The sequence below is a fragment of the Fundulus heteroclitus genome, chromosome 8, assembly GCF_011125445.2.
Source record: "Fundulus heteroclitus isolate FHET01 chromosome 8, MU-UCD_Fhet_4.1, whole genome shotgun sequence".
Taxonomy (NCBI): Eukaryota; Metazoa; Chordata; class Actinopteri; order Cyprinodontiformes; family Fundulidae; genus Fundulus; species Fundulus heteroclitus.
In genome coordinates this window covers 2,903,900-2,923,262 of record NC_046368.1, presented here as the reverse complement: position 1 = coordinate 2,923,262, position 19,363 = coordinate 2,903,900, and the positions used below count along the sequence as shown (strand labels likewise).

The 19,363-nt window shown below is 42.4% G+C and overlaps 1 protein-coding gene across 2 annotated transcripts; it reads right to left on the bottom strand.

The window, feature by feature from the left end:
- Window positions 1-2,060: 2,060 nt before the first annotated feature.
- Window positions 2,061-17,616, bottom strand: lmo4a (LIM domain only 4a). Of its 2 annotated transcripts, none has more exons than XM_021311127.2 (5): window positions 17,373-17,616; window positions 7,818-8,090; window positions 4,701-4,797; window positions 4,460-4,618; window positions 2,061-3,022 (listed from the first exon to the last, which is right to left on the bottom strand). In XM_021311127.2, the coding sequence occupies exons 2-5, from the start codon at window positions 8,060-8,062 to the stop codon at window positions 3,014-3,016; spliced, it is 510 nt and encodes a 169-aa protein (XP_021166802.1). In that variant the 5' UTR covers window positions 8,063-8,090; window positions 17,373-17,616; the 3' UTR covers window positions 2,061-3,013. The 2 variants fall into 2 exon arrangements, with proteins under 2 accessions (XP_021166802.1, XP_035995806.1); XM_036139913.1 differs by having other exon boundaries at window positions 7,818-8,068.
- Window positions 17,617-19,363: the final 1,747 nt, after the last annotated feature.

Below are 19,363 nucleotides of genomic sequence, written 5' to 3'. Positions count from 1 at the left end.
AATCAATTATTTACTCGGTGTCTGTGCTCCTGAAAAGCATGGGACAAATTCATTAAAGCATGCAAATCACTTTAATTGCAATTATCTTCATATGTTGATAAGCGACGATGGGGGTCTCCGGGCTTCCAGCCTCGTGTGCATCTTCCTAATTAACTCCATGAGTTAAAAACTAATTAGCAACAAACCAAAGATACACAGAATAAAACTTTCCAAAGGTTAAAATTCAGGCTCACACTACCACCGATCTGCTCAGCAAAACTTTACACATTATTAAGCTGCTGCAACTTGGCAGCACAGAAAATGGACTTTTCAAATAACAACAAAATAAATCTAATTTTTATCCATTTCATCTTTACGTCTTTCTAAATGAAGGAAGGAGAAATTCAGTTTAAATTTGCTTTATTCATAAAACATCATGAAACTCCGTGACATGGACAAATGTCCTCAGCACCGGGTCAGAACCTCCTGGATGTTACATTGATCTTGTTTTAGTGCCAGAAGACGTCGTAAAGCAGAACCAGGAGGCCAGGCTGGATTAAAGGGGAATCACACCATCAACCCTCTGGAGCCCAAACAGGCTCCTGCAAACAAAACGACTGCAAAATCATACAAATTATGCTTAATTAGCTTTATTTTTGTAATCAGAGCTTTTCATTGATTTTGCAATTATTTTTATATTCTGATGCCATTTTTGTCCATTTTGTCTAGAAAAGGATAAAAATATCTATGTGTTTGTTCTTGGAGCTGCTATAGGTGTGTGGCTAAAAATCTAAATATAAATTACGTGAATGCTTATTTTTATTGCAATTAATAGTTTTATTTTTATGCAATAATTCAACATAATCCAACAGAAGGGCTCCATTCAGACTTCTGCATTCTCCCAGCTGAGCGCTGGATCTCTGCAGCTCCTCCAGAGCTACCAAAGGTCCTCCTGGCTGCTTCTCTGAATACTGCCAGTTCAGGTGGACCTAATTTCATTTACAAGCAGATTTTTGTTTGGATAAAATATTAAAAACCCATTTCCTGAATTTCCTTCCACATTTAACTTCTACTTTATGTTGCATTAAACAGTTTGTGGCTGAAACGGGAGAAAACCTGGAGAAGTTTGAGACGTGTGAATAAGTTTGCAGGAGGAGCGTTTAAACCGACGGTTCTCCTGACGTTCTCCTGACAGGAACCCGTTTCATCACCAGAGGAAACTAAAGGTTCTGGGAACCACGAGAGAAAACCAGGGATTTTAGTGGCGATGGGATGATTGGAGGTCTGCAGGATGAAAACAGCCTCCTTCATGGGAGGACTGTTGTTCTGGGAGATGAGTTAGGAGCGCTGAAAGCGTCTTTGTTGCTGTGAATGTCAGGCTAATTGGAGCGACCCTGAGGGAACCGCTCTGTTCTCTGGGCCCGTTAACCTGAGGAGTCTCTTTCAGCGGCGCCGTCCTGACGTGAGACAGGCGGCGGTGCAGGAATCAGGAATCAGGAACCTGAAGCGTCTCTGCTTCCTCATACAGACAGTTTGCTGATCAGCTTTAGATGTCGCAGTTTAGATCTGACGAGTTTTTCACGGTGGCAAACGTTTCATGGACTCCGACATCTTTGTTCTTCCAGCTCTAACCGCAGAAACTTCCCCTCCTTTTTTAATTAGACGGGCTCACCAGATTAGACCTCATTAGGCTGCAACACAGGAGTGCATCTAAAGCCGTGTAGGCCTCCAGCGCATCCCGCTTTAATTGCTTCTGTAATGGTCTCGGCTCGGCCTTTGAAATCCCATTCCTGTGGGTAATCAGCCATGTTTGTCCAAGAAACACCAGCGTTCTCTCTCAGCCGCCGGCCTGAAGCGCCGAAGGCTCAGTCACACTCTGGTCACATGGTGGACACGCCGCCACGGGAATCACAGCTTCCACGCCTGGGTCACCGCGGCTGAGCACCCCCCCCCCCCCCCCACTGCCACGGCACAAGTCTGGTCCGTCTGACTCTTCATGATCGCTAAAAAGCTCCTTTGCATGCAGAGAAAGTCGCATCAGACGGCCATCATGTGCTGCAGAAAGAAAACTGACCAATCACTGACGCTGATGGACTCTATATTTATTTAAAAAGTCTTCAACAGTTAATGGAAGATTTGTGCTTAAAGGTCAGCAGAGAGATGTGAAATATCTGAACATTCAAGATAAGAAGAAAAAAAAACACCTCGTTTGGAGTATTTCGTTTTAAAATGGACAAATTTGACACATTTGCATGAAAATGATTAAAAACATTAAAAACACCAGAAGCTGCAGATAAAACGCATTAATTAACGGATCGTCTTCACGGAGAACCGCTCCAGGAGTGTTTAAACACGATGCCAGGGTGGAAAGACACGTCAGACCTACTGCCATGCACGGTGGTGGAGGAGTGATGCTTTGGGCTTGTTCTCCAGTCATTGGGTGGAACATGATCTTCTCTGAGCAGCAGCTCTCAGACAGCTGAAGCTGCAGGTTCTACAACGGCCTAGTCAAAGGCCACACCCCAGCCTGTGTTTAGCTCATGTCTAGACCTCATGAAGCTCCACGTTCTCGTTATCTCCTGGTAAACCGGACCTCAGAGGATGTGTTCGGCACCGATGACGGAATAAAGCTTTATTTACAATAAAAGAAACACACACAGATCCAACCAAGAACTAACAACGTCTGTCTCAGATCTGCTTAGAACAGTCCGTCTGAGTCCGGTTCAGGGTCCACCAGACCCAGCAGGGTGGCTGAAGGCTTGAAAGGTTCTCCTGGAACCAACGGGTCGGTCTTTCCTCCTCAGGCGTGTCAGGTCATCTGGTGAGATCCATGAATCTGCAGCAGCTTCATTCAGCCTTCGTCACCTTTCAGCTCCACGCTGGACCGGTCCCGTTGAAGTCTTCAAGGCCTTCTCAGCAGAAAGCGGTTTATTGGGTCTGTTGAGGAGGAGGAGGAGGAGGGCGTACGCTTGGAGGATGAAGATCGATAAAAGACTGGGAAGGAGAAGGCACGTGTGGGTTCCCATCGTCTTCCTCAGCACACCTGTAAGCAGAGATCAGAGATCAGCATCAACCAGAACCTCGTCAGACTCAAATGTTTCGTCTGGTACCTCTCGCCCTCTAAGAGCACCAGGACCGCTTTAAGGGGGGATTTCACATTTAAAGGAAATTATTAGAGAACTGGTCCTCATCTGCTGGACCTCGTGGTTCTTCAGCGCCTTTTAGTTAAACAGTTCTGCCTCCACAGCCCTGGTGGAGACTCACCGGACGGTTCCTGCAAGCTTCACTCAATTTTCTGGATTTGGGCCATTTTTAAATTTCTTATGCTTTAAATTTAAGACCTGCATTAACTCATTAATAAGATATATTGAGCTTAATAAATTAAACAACCATTTTAAATAGTGGTAAAGGGTTGTATTTTATGGCTGTACTATTGTCTAAATCAGAAGTGTAATTCCCTTAAGGCTCCAGCGGCCTGTGGAGGATCCGGAAATACATGGGGTTGCTTTCAGAACGTCACAGTTTAAAAACTAAATGGTTCTTAACAATGTTGAGCCAAAAATAGCCACAAATTTCTCTTTTTTGATTGACAACCATCTGGACAAATGCTAACTGATTGATGCTAACTTGGTGATGTTAACTGGCTGATTCTAACTGGGTGGAGCTAACTGATTGATGCTAACTGGTCGGAGCTAACCGATTGATGCTAACTGAGTGATGCTAACTGGGCGGAGCTAACCGATTGATGCTAACTGGGTGATGCTAATTGAGTGATGCTAACTGAGTGAGCTACCTGATTGATGCTAACTGAGTGAAGCTAACTGGCTGATGCTGAGTGGAGCTAACTGAGTGATGCTAACTGGGTGATGCTAATTGGGTGAAGCTAACTTGGTGATGCTAACTTGCTGGAGCTAACTGATTGATGCTAACTGGGCGGAGCTAACTGGGTGGAGCTAACTGGGTGGAGCCAACTGGATGGAGCTACCTGATTGATGCTAACTGAGTGATGCTAACTGAGTGATGCTAACTGGGTGGAGCTAACTGATTGATGCTACCTGATTGATGCTAACTGAGTGGAGCTAACTGATTGATGCTAACTGATTGATGCTAACTGATTGATGCTAACTGAGTGGAGCTAACTGATTGATGCTAACTGGGTGATGCTAACTGGGCGGAGCACAGCATGAGTGCAAAGAGCTAACATCCTGATCTGAAGCCCAGAAGGTTTTAATGTTTTATTTCTCTAAACGTTGGATGCTCCAGGACCTGCCTGATGAACACCACCGCTCCAGATGCCTTCTGCTCTAGATCAGCTCACTGCAAACCCAGTAATCTGCCCTCATATCACTGGACCAGAACCTCCTCATCTCCAGCACATGTTCCCTCATCGTGAGTTTAGTTAAGATGGTCATAAAGATTTATGACTCCACCACTGACCCAGCAGAGGACCTCACAGTCAAGTAAAACTTCCTCTTCTGACCTTCTGATCCGACATGATGCCGTTTGGCTGCAGTGGAGCAGAGTGTCCGCTCAGCAGGCCTCCTCCAGGCCGGTCATGCTCGCAGAAGATCGTCCCGTTGATGTAATGAAAGCGGTCACCGGGGACCAGGCGGTTCCGGCAGGTGGCGCAGGTGAAACACTAACGAAGGAACAACAAACAGTCAGACGACAGGCGGCGGATCCAGGTGGTATCAGGTGGACTGGTCCAGAACCACACCCACCTTCAGGTGATAAACGCTGCCTTGAGCTCGCATCACCATCTCACTGGCAGGGATGGACTGTCCGCAGGCGCTGCAGGCTCCACTGTGTCCGAAGAGTCTGCATGAAAAACACGTTTCTGGCTGTAAAACGGGGTTCTACACATAAACATGAAGACAAGAAGCTCACCCTCTATCAGGTCTGAGGTTTGATTCATCTAAATAAAAACATCACCTGCTGCTCAGCGGGTCCTAAAAACCAGGCTCAGATTGAGAACAACGGATTAAAAAGGTTCTTCCAAACGTTCCTTCAGCTCATCCAGGTTTGCAGACGTCTCTGTGCGGCTCTGTTAAGCTCTGGACTTTGACTAGGCCATTGCAACACTTTGATTTATTCCTCCTTCTAACTGAGGGTCTGAGGTGGAGCTCCTGGGTTTCTGCTCATTTCTTTGAGTTTCCCGCTGAATACTGCTGGACGTCCATCCTGGAAGGCTGGAAGCTGCTGAGATGTTCTCCTCCTAGGATAATCTTCCTCTCTGCAGGATGATAGACCTCAGATGGTTTGAAGGTGAGCTTTGAACCCTTCCCAGGTTGATGGGCAGCAACAGTTGCTCCTCTAAGGTTCTTGCTCATGTCTTTCTGCCCTGGCATCATGTTTAAACACTCCTGGATGCTGCAGAGCATTAAAATGTCAAACATCTGCTTTCATAGAGGAGATCACACAGATGTTGATCCGTTAATCAGTTCCTCTGCTGACCCACACCTCCTGGGCTCCTGTGGATGCAGCCATGATGGACCTCCACGTCCTCCGTTATGCATCAACTTGCCGTATTTCTACTTCCATCGTGTATGGGTGAGTACACTGGCCACCAAAACCTTCTATGTTTCTGTATTTAAAATACTTTTATTATGTTTTATATCACGTTAACAGACATTTAAACCCACACTTCACCATTTTAGAGGAGTTTCAGTAGAAAATAGAGGGCTATGTTTCTCTGGCTGGAGTCCAATGGACCAGATTAGAGCAGAAAACAGACTTGCACTGCAAAAATATAACTAAAAATGAGAAATTATTTAGTATTTTTCCTTGATTTGAGTAGTTAAATAAGATTATTTACCAATGGAATTGCTAATTTGAACTTAAAATGGGAACAACTCACCTCCATCATCTTATTTAAAGTGCAGTATATCTAATTATCTTATTTAAGGGGTAAAAATAATCATTCCACTGGCAAATAATCTTATTTACCTGCTCAAATCAAGGGCAAATATTTATTTAAATGTTACTTATTTTTAGGTCTCTTTTTGCAGTGTGTTCCGTATGAAGGTGGAACGGTTCTCATTAATTAAACAACGGTTTGGTTTAATGATGTTTAAATAAATTATATGTTGTTCATCTGAAGTTGGATTCACCTCGTTTTTTCAAAAAGGTTTTGTTACTTTTTAGCTTTCAGTAAAACTAAAGGTCAGTTTTAAAATGCGGTCTCGGCAGCAGACCAGCAGCGTCTCAGAGTTCTGTCTTGGATCAGATCTTCAGAACCGCCTGTTTGGACATTTCGACATCTCTCAGTTACCTGAAATAACCCTCCAACATCAACACAGAGCCAAACGTTGCTTCAGAACTGCTTTCCGTCTGCTTGCTTCAGACGATGAAACATGAGGCTGGGCTTCTGGACTCCCTCAGGAGGAACAAACTGTCGGTTCTGTTGGAGCTTCGCTGCAGATGTTCAACATCAGGTCCAAAGAGAAGATCTGCAGCGAGCAAGAAGGTAAAGCTGCACCTGAACCGCAGCAGACGGCAACTTTTAACCAGGGAGACGCCGTTTGGTTCAGTAAATTAATAAATTTATTCACAGGAATTAATGAGAAACCTTTTAAAAAGTTAGACACACAGTGTGACATCACCTCTGCTCCTAATATGAGCAACTAGCCCCGTCTAACACTCCACGTCTGTAAATACTTTTAAAACTCACCTAAAAACACATCTTTTTAGACAGGCATACTCTGTGATTTTTAAATTTAATTTGATTATAATGATCCCATACTTTCTCCTGTTTTTTTTTTTTTTTTATTCCTGCTATTTGTTGATGTTCATTGGATTGAGTGTTTTATTATTATTATTAATTAAATTAAATTAATTATTATTATTATTATTATTATTATTATTATTATTATTATTATTATTATTATTATTATTATTATTATTATTATTATTATTATTATTATTATTTTATTTATTTATTTATTTATTTTTAGCTACTCCAGTTGATTTCGTATCCACCCCATGCTGGACTTCCAGGACTGGAGGGGAGTTTTCCAGCCCTACTGCCCCAGCCACAGGCACTCTTCTGGGGGAGAGCTCTCTGACACAGCCCCCTCCTAGGCTGGAGGTGGGACTTTTTTTCCCCTTATTATTATTACTATTATTATTATTATTATTATTATTATTATTATTATTATTATTATTATTATTATTATTATTATTATTATTATTATTGACCACTAATGGCTAACTGAGTATCAGAACCGACGGGTCCAAGCTTCAGTGATAACTGAGTCAAACCTCCCAGAGGAAACAGAGATCTGTGTGAAGACACGTTCTGCCCTGCAGATGGACACTATTTAATAAAACGCTGAAAATAATCTGAACGACACTCAGGCCTGAGGTGTCCAAAGCGCGACCCGGGGGCCATTTATGGGCCTAGGGATCATTTTCTGTGGTCCCTGTCTGCAGTTCAAGGACAACACAGATTTGTTCCTCCAGCACATGTAGCTGTTGTTGCAGATAGAAAAGCTTTAAGATCTGTTTAATCTCCACACCAACAACCAGGAAGGAAACGCTTCACCATTTTTTTGTCAAGGCAAACGCATGAGACCCCTAAATGATCACATCTTTAATTTGTGGGACAAAAGAAAACAGTTTTCCATTCAATTATGTAGCATTTATGAAAGGTCCTTTCAACCTGGATGTTTGATTTTATTAAGCAGTTCCGTTTATCCAGAAATCCTGCGCGGTGTGAAGACGTTATTACCTAACAGCATCACGGCTGCAGGTTTAAAGTTTTAAATGTGGAGAACTGAGCCGTTCCCTCACCGTCCTGCAGACTCTGGTCTACAGAGGGCAAACATGGCGGCGCTCACCTGATGTAGTCGTTCTTGCAGAGGATCATGCCTCCTTTGCTGTAGCAGATGCTGCTGTACTCGCCCAGCTGGGCGTGGCAGCAGGAGCACTTCAGGCAGCGGGTGTGCCAGTAGCGCTCCATGGAGAAGAGCAGGAAGCGGTCCGCGATCCGTCCTCCGCATCCCGCACACGACCTGCCGGCCGCCGCCCCGCCGCCGCCGCCCATCACCGCCACGGCGGGCGCCTCCACCCTGCTGTTCACCATGGCAACCTGAGGCAGCAGAGAAGACGGTCTTCACCAAAAAAAAAACAAAAAAACACCATGAAACTCGTTAAAACACGCAGGAATCTGAAGTTTTAAACCTAACGGGGATTTCAGGTCTGGACAGGAATTGTTGTAAAAATCCTAAATAAAATTTATTTTATTTTATTTTAACCATTATGAGTTTAAAAAAGTCCTGTGAATACTACGATGTCACACATTCTGATGATTTTATCTTCCAGCAAACATTTTATGCTTCATTTTATTTCTTAATATCCATCCGGTCCAGTAGCTCAGAATCAACCCAGAAGCTGCCACTAAGCAATGAAGACCTCCACATGCTCTTTAATAATAATAATAATAATAATAATAATAATAATAATAATAATAATAATAATAAAAATAAAAATAATAATACATTTTATTTAAAAGGCGCCTTTCTGGACACTCAAGGTACAAAAGGATAATAACACAATCTGTTAGAAACAAAGTCAAACTCAGAATAAAAACCATTTTAAAAATAAAAAGGCTAGACAGGGAAATTGATATTAAAGACATTAAGGCGTTCTTAAACAGATGAGTTTTTAGTTGTTATTTGAAATGGAGAAGTGAGTCTGTGTTTCTAAGTAGGGGTGGTAGAGAGTTCTGGGGGGGGGGGGGGGGGGGGGTGCTTTAGTCCCATTCCTCCTGTAAACGGGTCACAGGGGGTCCATCTCCATGGGGTCATGGCCCCACATCTGGTTCTGAAACTCTCCAACATGTTCTGGTAGGAAGAGGCCGGGTCTGTTAGATGCTGTTCTAGAATCTCTGCTGGACTTTTCTGCTTCTCTGCTGGTTCAGGATCCTCCTGAGGAGCGGGAGATCCAGAAGTCGCTGAAGGGAAGAACGGACGCAGAGGTGTTTTCTAATATAGGCGATACGGGCAGTCGCCCAGGGCGGCATGAGAGCAGGGGCCCAGAAAATAAGATGTGATGCATTTATGCATCTAGTAGGGCTGGACGATATAGAAAACCAGCGTATTGATAAAATAGAAATCATATCAATCGATATTGATAATTATCAACAAGTTCAAAACATTTATTTTAAATGCAGCCCATTTTATGCTGTTGCTTAGCAACCTATTTTTAGATACAGACACAAACACTAAATTCAAACTCAACCAGGCCAGTATCAAAACAATGTGGTGCCCCTGGGCACTAAACCTCAAAGCACCCCCCCCCCTTACCCGTGCTGTGTCCTCCGGTCAAAAACATCAGACATAATCAAGGGGATTTCTGTAATGTAATTTATTTACTAACTTACACAACTACATGTAGGCATATGAGCAGTGAGCAATATTCAAATATCTCATTTTAAAATGTTGAAATCAAAAAAATCTTGATTTATTTATAATTTATTATTATTGTGACATCAGTGTTCACAAAACGAATAATGCATGATCTTTCAACAATTTCAAGTAAATAATATAACAATTTATGAAAAATATATTTTTAAAGCATGTGTCATGTGGTACCCCCCCATGGTTGGTGCCCCTGGGCACTGGCCCACTGGCCCTTATGGATAATCTGGCCCTGAACTCAACCCTTTATTCAACCAACATTTTACCAAAACTGCAAGTTTTAAAAAATAAAAAAACGCGTGTTCTCTGAACTCTCTGAAGGGGGCGGAGCTTGGTTACTGGGTCTGCTTTGTGATTGGCTGGGACGATGTAATGATGTAATATTAACCTACATGATAGAATGTTAAACGAAGGAAAACTTTTATTCTATTTTACTTCTTTTGACCCTTTTTTTCTATTAATGGATGTAAATTGTTATTGAATTATCGTCCAGCCCTTTTATCTATCGGTTCTGCCCTGAGCGTGTCTTCTATTGCTTCTAGGAACGTTCAGAGAGCCGAGAGTCAGGATCAGATCTTTATCCCTATAGAGTGAAGGCTCATGGGAAATGTTTTAATGGGCGACGACTGCATTTCCTGGTAATTTGTGGGGGTGCTGCATCTATCTTTTGGGGTATAATCAAATCAGCTCCTCTAAGTCTGAGGACATGGTTCTGATCCAGAAAAAGGTGGACTGGTTCCTCGGGGTCAGTTCTTTGCCTCCAGTAGAACGGTTCCAGCAGCAGGTTGGTTCCTGGTCCCTGCATCCTCCTGGGAGGAGACCCAGAACCAGATCTGGGACAGAACAGCTGTCCATCACGGTTTCATCAGAACCCGATCAGAACTGGAGGTGAATGCTGACAGAGTGACTGAACCTGACATTAGAGAACCTAATATCAGCATAGTTGATGTTTTAGTCCACAGGTGTCAAACTCAAGGCCCGCGGGCCAAATCCGGCCCATCAAGGTAAATTATCCGGCCCTCGAGAGCCAAAAAAAAGGCATATATCCTTTTATAGTGAATAAAGTGGCTAAAACTGTGCCTCCTGTAAGTGTAACTCACCCAAATATCAACTTTTTTTGCAGATAAACTGTATAAACTGGGCCTAAGGGTGCTACTTTTATGTTACTGTGCATTTTTTATACTACTGTGTGAACTGGAATGAAATTATGAAATGAAAAGTATCGTCTCTATGCAAGCGGCCCTTTTAATGACTTCATGAAGCCAAAGTGGCCCCATATAGAAATTAGTTTGACAGCATTTAGTCCGTCTCCTGTGGAGGAGCCGGCTGTAAGCCGCCGAGCCGCTGGAGCTAAGTACTGTTTCTAAATTAATGCTCCAGAATGTGTGAATTTAGCTCGGTGTCAGAAAACGTGTGTGAGGCAGAGAAGCCGAGTGGCTGCTGGCATCAGATCCCGTCAGCTTTCTGGTGAAAAGCTCAGGATTATTTACTTGTGGGGGGGGTCAGGAATGTGAAACCCTGTAAGCGAGCTCTAAACACCGAGTCCTCGCTCCACACCAAACACGTCCAAATTAAACACGCCACACACGCGTTCCCAGACCGCCCAATAACTCAGCGTTCCACCCCATAATACGTCCTCAGAGGGTTTAAACCTGAGGAGCGTCCCGATTCCTCCCTGAACCAGATCACCTGAACCAGATCACCTGAACCAGATCACCTGAACCAGATCACCTGAACCAGATCACCCGAACCAGATCACCTGAACCAGATCACCTGAACCGGATCACCTGAACCAGATCACCTGAACCAGATCACCTGAACCAGATCACCTGAACCAGATCACCTGAACCAGATCACCTGAACCAGATCACCTGAACCAGATCACCTGAACCAGATCACCTGAACCACATCACCCGAACCCACCAGAACATTTAAACTTCCTGAACTTCTCCTGCTTTCAGCTGGGAATAACAGGGCGACCCAGCGCTGAGTCAGCACCACGCCATCTTCAGCCGTTATAATTAGCTGCAGCAACAACAGAGAATAATTGCAGGGTTCCATTTCCTTCTCCAAATGAGGAACGGCAGAACAATTTGTCCTGCGAAGCGTCTCATTTCACCCAAGGCCGGGTTTGGCTTTATGACGGCAGCTGGGACGGCCCGGTTCCTCTGGAGGAGACACCTGGCTCCAATCAGCCGGAGGAACGCCGTGTTAGGGAGCCCAGGCTCATTAGGCGCCGCGTTCTGAGGCCGCCCTACAGAACGTGTTCAATGACATCCACATAAACGCAGACTGAGGAAGAACCACAGCGCTGCTATTATTGGACTTCACAGCATCTGACCATCAGAGCGACTGGAGAACTGAGGCTCTGCTACAACATTCAGCTGCTTTACATCATATTTAAATAACTTTTAGTGTCAGCAGGTAACTTTACATCAGAGACATAAATCACATGTGGGGTTCTCCAAGGTTCCATCCTGGGTTCCTCCTGTTCTAGATCTACATGCTCCTCTAGCTCAGATCATAAACATCATCAGCTACCATCACTATGCAGACGACACACAGCTCACTAAGAACGTAGAGAACATGGACCCGGTTCTGAAGTCCTCACTAAGACTAAGAACGTAGAGAACATGGACCCGGTTCTGAAGTCCTCACTAAGACTAAGAACATAGAGAACATGGACCCGGTTCTGAAGTCCTCACTAAGACTAAGAACGTAGAGAACATGGACCCGGTTCTGAAGTCCTCACTAAGACTAAGAACGTAGAGAACATGGACCCGGTTCTGAAGTCCTCACTTAGACTAAGAACGTAGAGAACATGGACCCAGTTCTGAAGTCCTCACTAAGACTAAGAACTAGAGAACATGGACCCGGTTCTGAAGTCCTCACTAAGACTAAGAACGTAGAGAACATGGACCCGGTTCTGAAGTCCTCACTAAGACTAAGAACATAGAGAACATGGACCCGGTTCTGAAGTCCTCACTAAGACTAAGAACGTAGAGAACATGGACCCGGTTCTGAAGTCCTCACTAAGACTAAGAACGTAGAGAACATGGACCCGGTTCTGAAGTCCTCACTTAGACTAAGAACGTAGAGAACATGGACCCGGTTCTGAAGTCCTCACTAAGACTAAGAACGTAGAGAACATGGACCCGGTTCTGAAGTCCTCACTAAGACTAAGAACGTAGAGAACATGGACCCGGTTCTGAAGTCCTCACTAAGACTAAGAACGTAGAGAACATGGACCCGGTTCTGAAGTCCTCACTAAGACTAAGAACGTAGAGAACATGGACCCGGTTCTGAAGTCCTTCCACTAAGACTAAGAACGTAGAGAACATGGACCCGGTTCTGAAGTCCTCACTAAGACTAAGAACGTAGAGAACATGGACCCGGTTCTGAAGTCCTCACTAAGACTAAGAACGTAGAGAACATGGACCCGGTTCTGAAGTCCTCACTAAGACTAAGAACGTAGAGAACATGGACCCGGTTCTGAAGTCCTCACTAAGACTAAGAACGTAGAGAACATGGACCCGGTTCTGAAGTCCTCACTAAGACTAAGAACGTAGAGAACATGGACCCGGTTCTGAAGTCCTCACTAAGACTAAGAACGTAGAGAACATGGACCCGGTTCTGAAGTCCTCACTTAGACTAAGAACGTAGAGAACATGGAGCCGGTTCTGAAGTCCTCACTAAGACTAAGAACGTAGAGAACATGGACCCGGTTCTGAAGTCCTCACTAAGACTAAGAACGTAGAGAACATGGACCCGGTTCTGAAGTCCTCACTAAGACTAAGAACGTAGAGAACATGGACCCGGTTCTGAAGTCCTCACTAAGACTAAGAACGTAGAGAACATGGACCCGGTTCTGAAGTCCTCACTAAGACTAAGAACGTAGAGAACATGGACCCGGTTCTGAAGTCCTTCCACTAAGACTAAGAACGTAGAGAACATGGACCCGGTTCTGAAGTCCTCACTAAGACTAAGAACGTAGAGAACATGGACCCGGTTCTGAAGTCCTCACTAAGACTAAGAACGTAGAGAACATGGACCCGGTTCTGAAGTCCTTCCACTAAGACTAAGAACGTAGAGAACATGGACCCGGTTCTGAAGTCCTTCCACTAAGACTAAGAACATAGAGAACATGGACCCGGTTCTGAAGTCCTCACTAAGACTAAGAACGTAGAGAACATGGACCCGGTTCTGAAGTCCTTCCACTAAGACTAAGAACGTAGAGAACATGGACCCGGTTCTGAAGTCCTCACTAAGACTAAGAACGTAGAGAACATGGACCCGGTTCTGAAGTCCTCACTAAGACTAAGAACGTAGAGAACATGGACCCGGTTCTGAAGTCCTCACTAAGACTAAGAACGTAGAGAACATGGACCCGGTTCTGAAGTCCTCACTAAGACTAAGAATGTAGGGAACATGGACCCGGTTCTGAAGTCCTCACTAAGACTAAGAACGTAGGGAACATGGACCCGGTTCTGAAGTCCTCACTAAGACTAAGAACGTAGAGAACATGGACCCGGTTCTGAAGTCCTCACTAAGACTAAGAACGTAGAGAACATGGACCCGGTTCTGAAGTCCTCACTAAGACTAAGAACGTAGAGAACATGGACCCGGTTCTGAAGTCCTCACTAAGACTAAGAACGTAGAGAACATGGACCCGGTTCTGAAGTCCTTCCACTAAGACTAAGAACGTAGAGAACAGGTCTTCTGGCTCCAGCCTGCTCTGCAGAACCAGAACCAGAACCAGAACCAGAACCAGACATGGAGAAGCAGCATTTAGTTCCTATGCTCCACTGATCTGGAACAAACTTCCAGAAAACTGGAAAAGTGCTGAAAGCCTGAGTTCCTTTAAATCAAGATTAAAAACACATTTGTTCAGGATTGTTTTATTTAAACTGAACTGAAATATTGTTGATTTCAGTCTCTAATCTGATTTTTATTTCCGTTCTGCTAAAATTTTCATCTTTATGTCATTTCTTCTTCTATGTTTTTAACCGGCTTTGCCATTACTGACACGTTCCTCCAGAACCAGAGATGGCTTCATGCATTCAACCAGAAACTGACCGATTTCTCAGATTTAACAGCAACTTTTAATTTTAGGATATTTTCTAAAATTTTAAGATGCTTTTTAATGGTTTAAATAACAAAATAAATATGAGTAATTTGGACCCTATTCGTTTGTTAAAGTGAAAAGGTTCAGTCTCAGTAAAGAGGATTTATTTTATGCTGATTAAAACATGATTTTATCAGATAAACAGACCTGGAAGCAGCATTTAAAACATTTATATCTGTACACGTCTGGTTCTGCTTTTCCTCTGAGAGAAAAACCCAAAGAGAATAGATTAAAACACGGATCCTGATCAGAACCGCAACAGGTTTACAAAACTGCATAAAAAATAAATCATTTAGGAAAAATAAAAAGTGTGATATTGGTGAAAACAGTGACAACCCAGTCTTGTTAGAACCTTCATATCTCAGCCGTCCTTTCCATCAGAACCAGAATTCAGAGCTTTAACGGGTCACAAGTAGTCGGACTTAAACCGACCCGGTTATCACTTTGATCCTTTTTCCAGTTTCCCACAATCACAGAATTTCTTTTTGACCCGGTGAAATATCCAGAACCTTTAAGTCATTTCTGTCCAGTCAGTGTTTCTCCCACCGCCACAGGACTTCCTGTTTTCTGTCCAATCAGAGCCCAGAATGCAGATGGTGGTTTCCCCTCTGGATGGTTCTGAAGGTTCTGTTTGACCCAACAGATCTATACTGTCTAAAGACCAGAGGCCATTTGTGGCTGTGGTGAAAAAGGACATTTCCTGGCCTATTGGGGTGAAGTTTTCACTGTTAAATAAAATCTTATTAAAAAGGAAAAATGTTAAGCACAATTTAAAATACGAGTGTTTTATTAACCCCGTTTTTCCCCGTAGGAAATATAAACACCAACGACTTTTACTTCACAACCGACGTCGGCTAAACGCAGCAAATGTGTTTTAAGACCAAGCTAAATCCTTTTAAATTAAATTTTAACCTTATAATTATCTGTAGATCCCTTTTTCAACAAATGTCTGACTACTTTGTTAATTTCATTAAAATATTGCATCTTTAGTTCCTGTTAACTAAGTAAAAAAATAAAAAAATAATAAAAGTAACCTTTAATCTAAAAGTGCTTTCAGGTCACAACAGAAAAAGTAGCATAAAACTATAAAACACTGAAATACTTTCTGCACATATAATTTATTTATTTATGATTGTTTTTATGTGCATCTTTGTGCCCTGTGAGAACTTTAAACTGCGTGTTTTTGGCCCAATCGTGTGACGGCGTGTCCTGTGCGGTGCATAAAGTGTTCCCTGTGGGACACCAGAAGGTATTGCTGATTCTTTCTGCGTCTCTATGCTGACGACGTCGTTCTTTACTGACGTTTATTTACCGTCTGCGTCTGATATCCAGTCACAACCAGAACCGCTCCACTGTTTTCCAGCTAAAGCAGAGTTCCTGCTGTTCTACTTTTGGTTTTGTCCTCAGAAGGTTCCTCTATTGAAGGTTGCTCCATCATTACACTTTGTCTTCTTTAGTTAGTTGGTTCTCTGCATAGTTTTTCTTTTTTTGGTCCATTTTTGGTCCATTTTCGTCTATAAATCCATCCTCGGCTGGTTCCTCTGTATCGGTCCTCCTGCCGGTCACAAAAACACTCCAGGTTCCGTCTACGATCCCAGGAAGTCGTTCCTCTCGGCGTTCCTTTGGTCCGGTCCGAGCCAGAAGAACCAGCCTCCTCTTCCTCTGCACCTTCATCCTGGACTCATCAGAACCTTAAACTGCTGGATCCAATCTCTCTGTTTTTATTACTCGATTAATAAATCCTAAAATAATGTCAGAAACCTCTTGTTTTTAGATTCAGTATTTTAGAAAGTCTAGTTCTGGACGAGTTTTTAACTCTGAACTTGTGTCTGCCTGTAGAAATAAAGTTTAATAACAGAACCGGGTCATTAATGATTTCTCTCTCTACTGTAATACTCTTTAAATCTTTAATACGCTATATTCTTACTTTTCCACCATTTTTTATGCCCCAGTCGGCTGATTTAGAGGAGATGTAGAGATTTGGGTCAGTGGGTCACAATAATTGTCCAGATTAAATGTCAGATGGATCTGTGACGGTACCAGGTCCAGTCCTGCTCACCCTGCATGCAGGAGAACAGACCCTTTGGACCGTCGGATGCTCCTGTTACTGCCTGATAGCATCATCGCTCCGATCCTAAGTGACCTTTCCAGATGTAAACTGAGTTATGCACCAGAACCGGACCAGAACTGGACCATTCCTTCATGCTGCTCAATTGTTTCTTTAAATCAGTGGAAAAGCCGTGGAGCTGAATTAAAATAATAATTTATGTAAGAAAATTAAATATATTTTTTCCCACTACTTAAAATAAATAAATAAATAAAAAACCAGAAGAAAAAAACAAAAAAAAGTTAATCTTTATTTGTTATATTAAATGCACTTAAAATGCTTGCTAAATTAGAAGCAAACATTTAATGTCATTCTGAAATAAAATTTTAACTAAATCAACTAAATCTAACATTTATTTGCTTATTTGAATGTGACATCATTATAAAAAAAAAACTCCAAACATGGACATAGGTTTAAATGTTAAGTAGTTAAAAAACTAAACTCATGATTATTATTAGATTGTCTATTTTAACTTGTCTGTGTTTTATTTGTCTATCTTAATTATTTTAGTTATTTTCAGTTGTACGTGTTGACCTTTGTTCATGTAAAGTTCTTTATAAATAAGGTATTATTATTATTATTATTATTATTATTATTATTATTATTATTATTATTATTATTATTATTAGTTTGATAATGGAGCTTTCTGTAAAGAAAATCATAAACAATGAACTGGTCTAAATGAAGCAGTTCTGCCTCCTGGTTCTTGGAGCGGTTCTGATCCGGATGGGTTCGAACTCACCTCCCCGCTGAAAACTTCAGTCTGTGGGCAAAGCGCCTCCTGCCTGGGTTCGGTCCTCCGGGTCCAGCAGGGATCGGAACCAGCAGTCGCAGGAACTTCTCAGCGGCTGTTTTCTCCTCCTCTGAAGAAAAGAACCTCCTCCCGTCTGTTCGCTCCCATAGAAAAGCCTTCTGGGTCGGAACCGGACCCTGAAAGTGGTGCAGCGGGTTGCTCCTGCAGAACCTTTTCCTTCTGTCTGAGGTTTAAAACCGCCTGGAAGTCACTCCTCCTCTGACGTCATGGAGGAGGCGCAGCTCCGGCTCCTCACCGGGGAGGGCGGGGTGTGTGCGTCCGGCTGCAGTTACTCCCCCGGCCGCTAGAGGGCGCCATAAAGCGCGTTTCAATAATTTATTACAATTAAAAAAACAGCATTTAAATGTGTTTAATGTCCAAAATAATGTTTATTCTTAACAAAAAACGCTACTTCCTGTAAATGTTAAATATGAACTTATAAAATATGATACAAATAAAAGGAAACTCGTTGAAAATACTCTTTAGATTAAAGAAACACTCTTAGCCTACTAACGCTTCCAGAGAAATGATGATAGATTTAACTTTAAAATCCAGAAGCGGAGGGAAGATCTGCTGATTTAAATTAATGGCTGTCCTGTAATATCAGCTGATTTGATATTTGCATTTAAAATATTAACTAATGATGTTTAGATAACCATGTGATCATGTTTGGTCTGACCAGAGGACTGAAATTGTGACTGCTTCACTCTCCTGGCAGACACGATCATTTCTAAACAAAATAATCTGTTAGAAGAGTAAATATAAGAAATAAACAGCTACAGTAATCCGTGGACCTTTAGTCTGCATCAGTTCCTTATGAACCTGGAATAAGTCTTACATTTGCTGTTTTTCCTCCTGTAGCTGGGAGGACTTTAGATCAGGTGGAGCTCAGCGTACAAAGGTATCAGTCAGGAGAAGAGAGATAAATAAAAGCACATTACTGGTAAATGCTGCTTTGTCTGCAGCAGCATTTAAATGATGGAGGGCAGATTTATGATCAATCTCTAGTGAGCTAACCCCAAAAACATTGATCACCAGCTGCCACTGAAAAGAAGATGAGCAAAACGAAGAGGAAGATGTTACTCTTCATCCACACCGGTCCAACTAAACGAATCTAAACCCTGAAACTGGGTCAGAAAGAGCTTCAACAAATAAAGTCTAAAGTTTTTTACAGTCAAACTGGACCGTTCTTTATCGTGTTCGACATTTTAAGTTAAAAAAAAGTTTTTAACAACAGAAAATATCTGTAAATCATATCTGATGGTTTCACTTTTTACTTTTTACTAACACTGGGCCCACAAACCAGGAATTTAACTTCAGTTTCACGCGCTCACGGTCATTAAAGTATAAATACAGAAAGTTTTGACCAGGGGCCACACTTTGGCCCCTGGACTGATTATGTGCAGTTCAACAATGCTCTGGCCCAAAAGTACAGGTAGTTGGAGACTTTTCATCTTTATTTAGGGCAAAATTAATAAAATCTTCTCAGAATTAAAAGTGTCAGCTACAACACAAAGTATCTGTCTTCTAAAAACGTCACTTTTTACATCCTCTTCCATTTCACAGTAATTAGGAGAACATTTATCCAATGACTTTTACTCAAAAGCAAGTTTGGGTGCACCAAATAAAAATTGGCTAGAATAAAGCAAATGTTTAAAAAAAAAAAAACGGTTCCCGTTCTTATCGTTAGGAACAGACGATTTTGTTAAATTTGTTTCCAACTGAGCTTAAAAGAATGTGCAAACTAGACGATTCTCTTTTAATAAGAAAAATATGCAAAACCCTGGATCTGCAATGATTTACGCATCCCTTCCCGATTTGTTTAATTAAAATATTGGATGCTCATATTTTGTGGAGCAGTTAAAAATGAAATCATGTTATATTTTTCGGGTAATTTTAGCTTTTTAAAAATTGTGTTTGAGTACGCTTGACTTGATGGT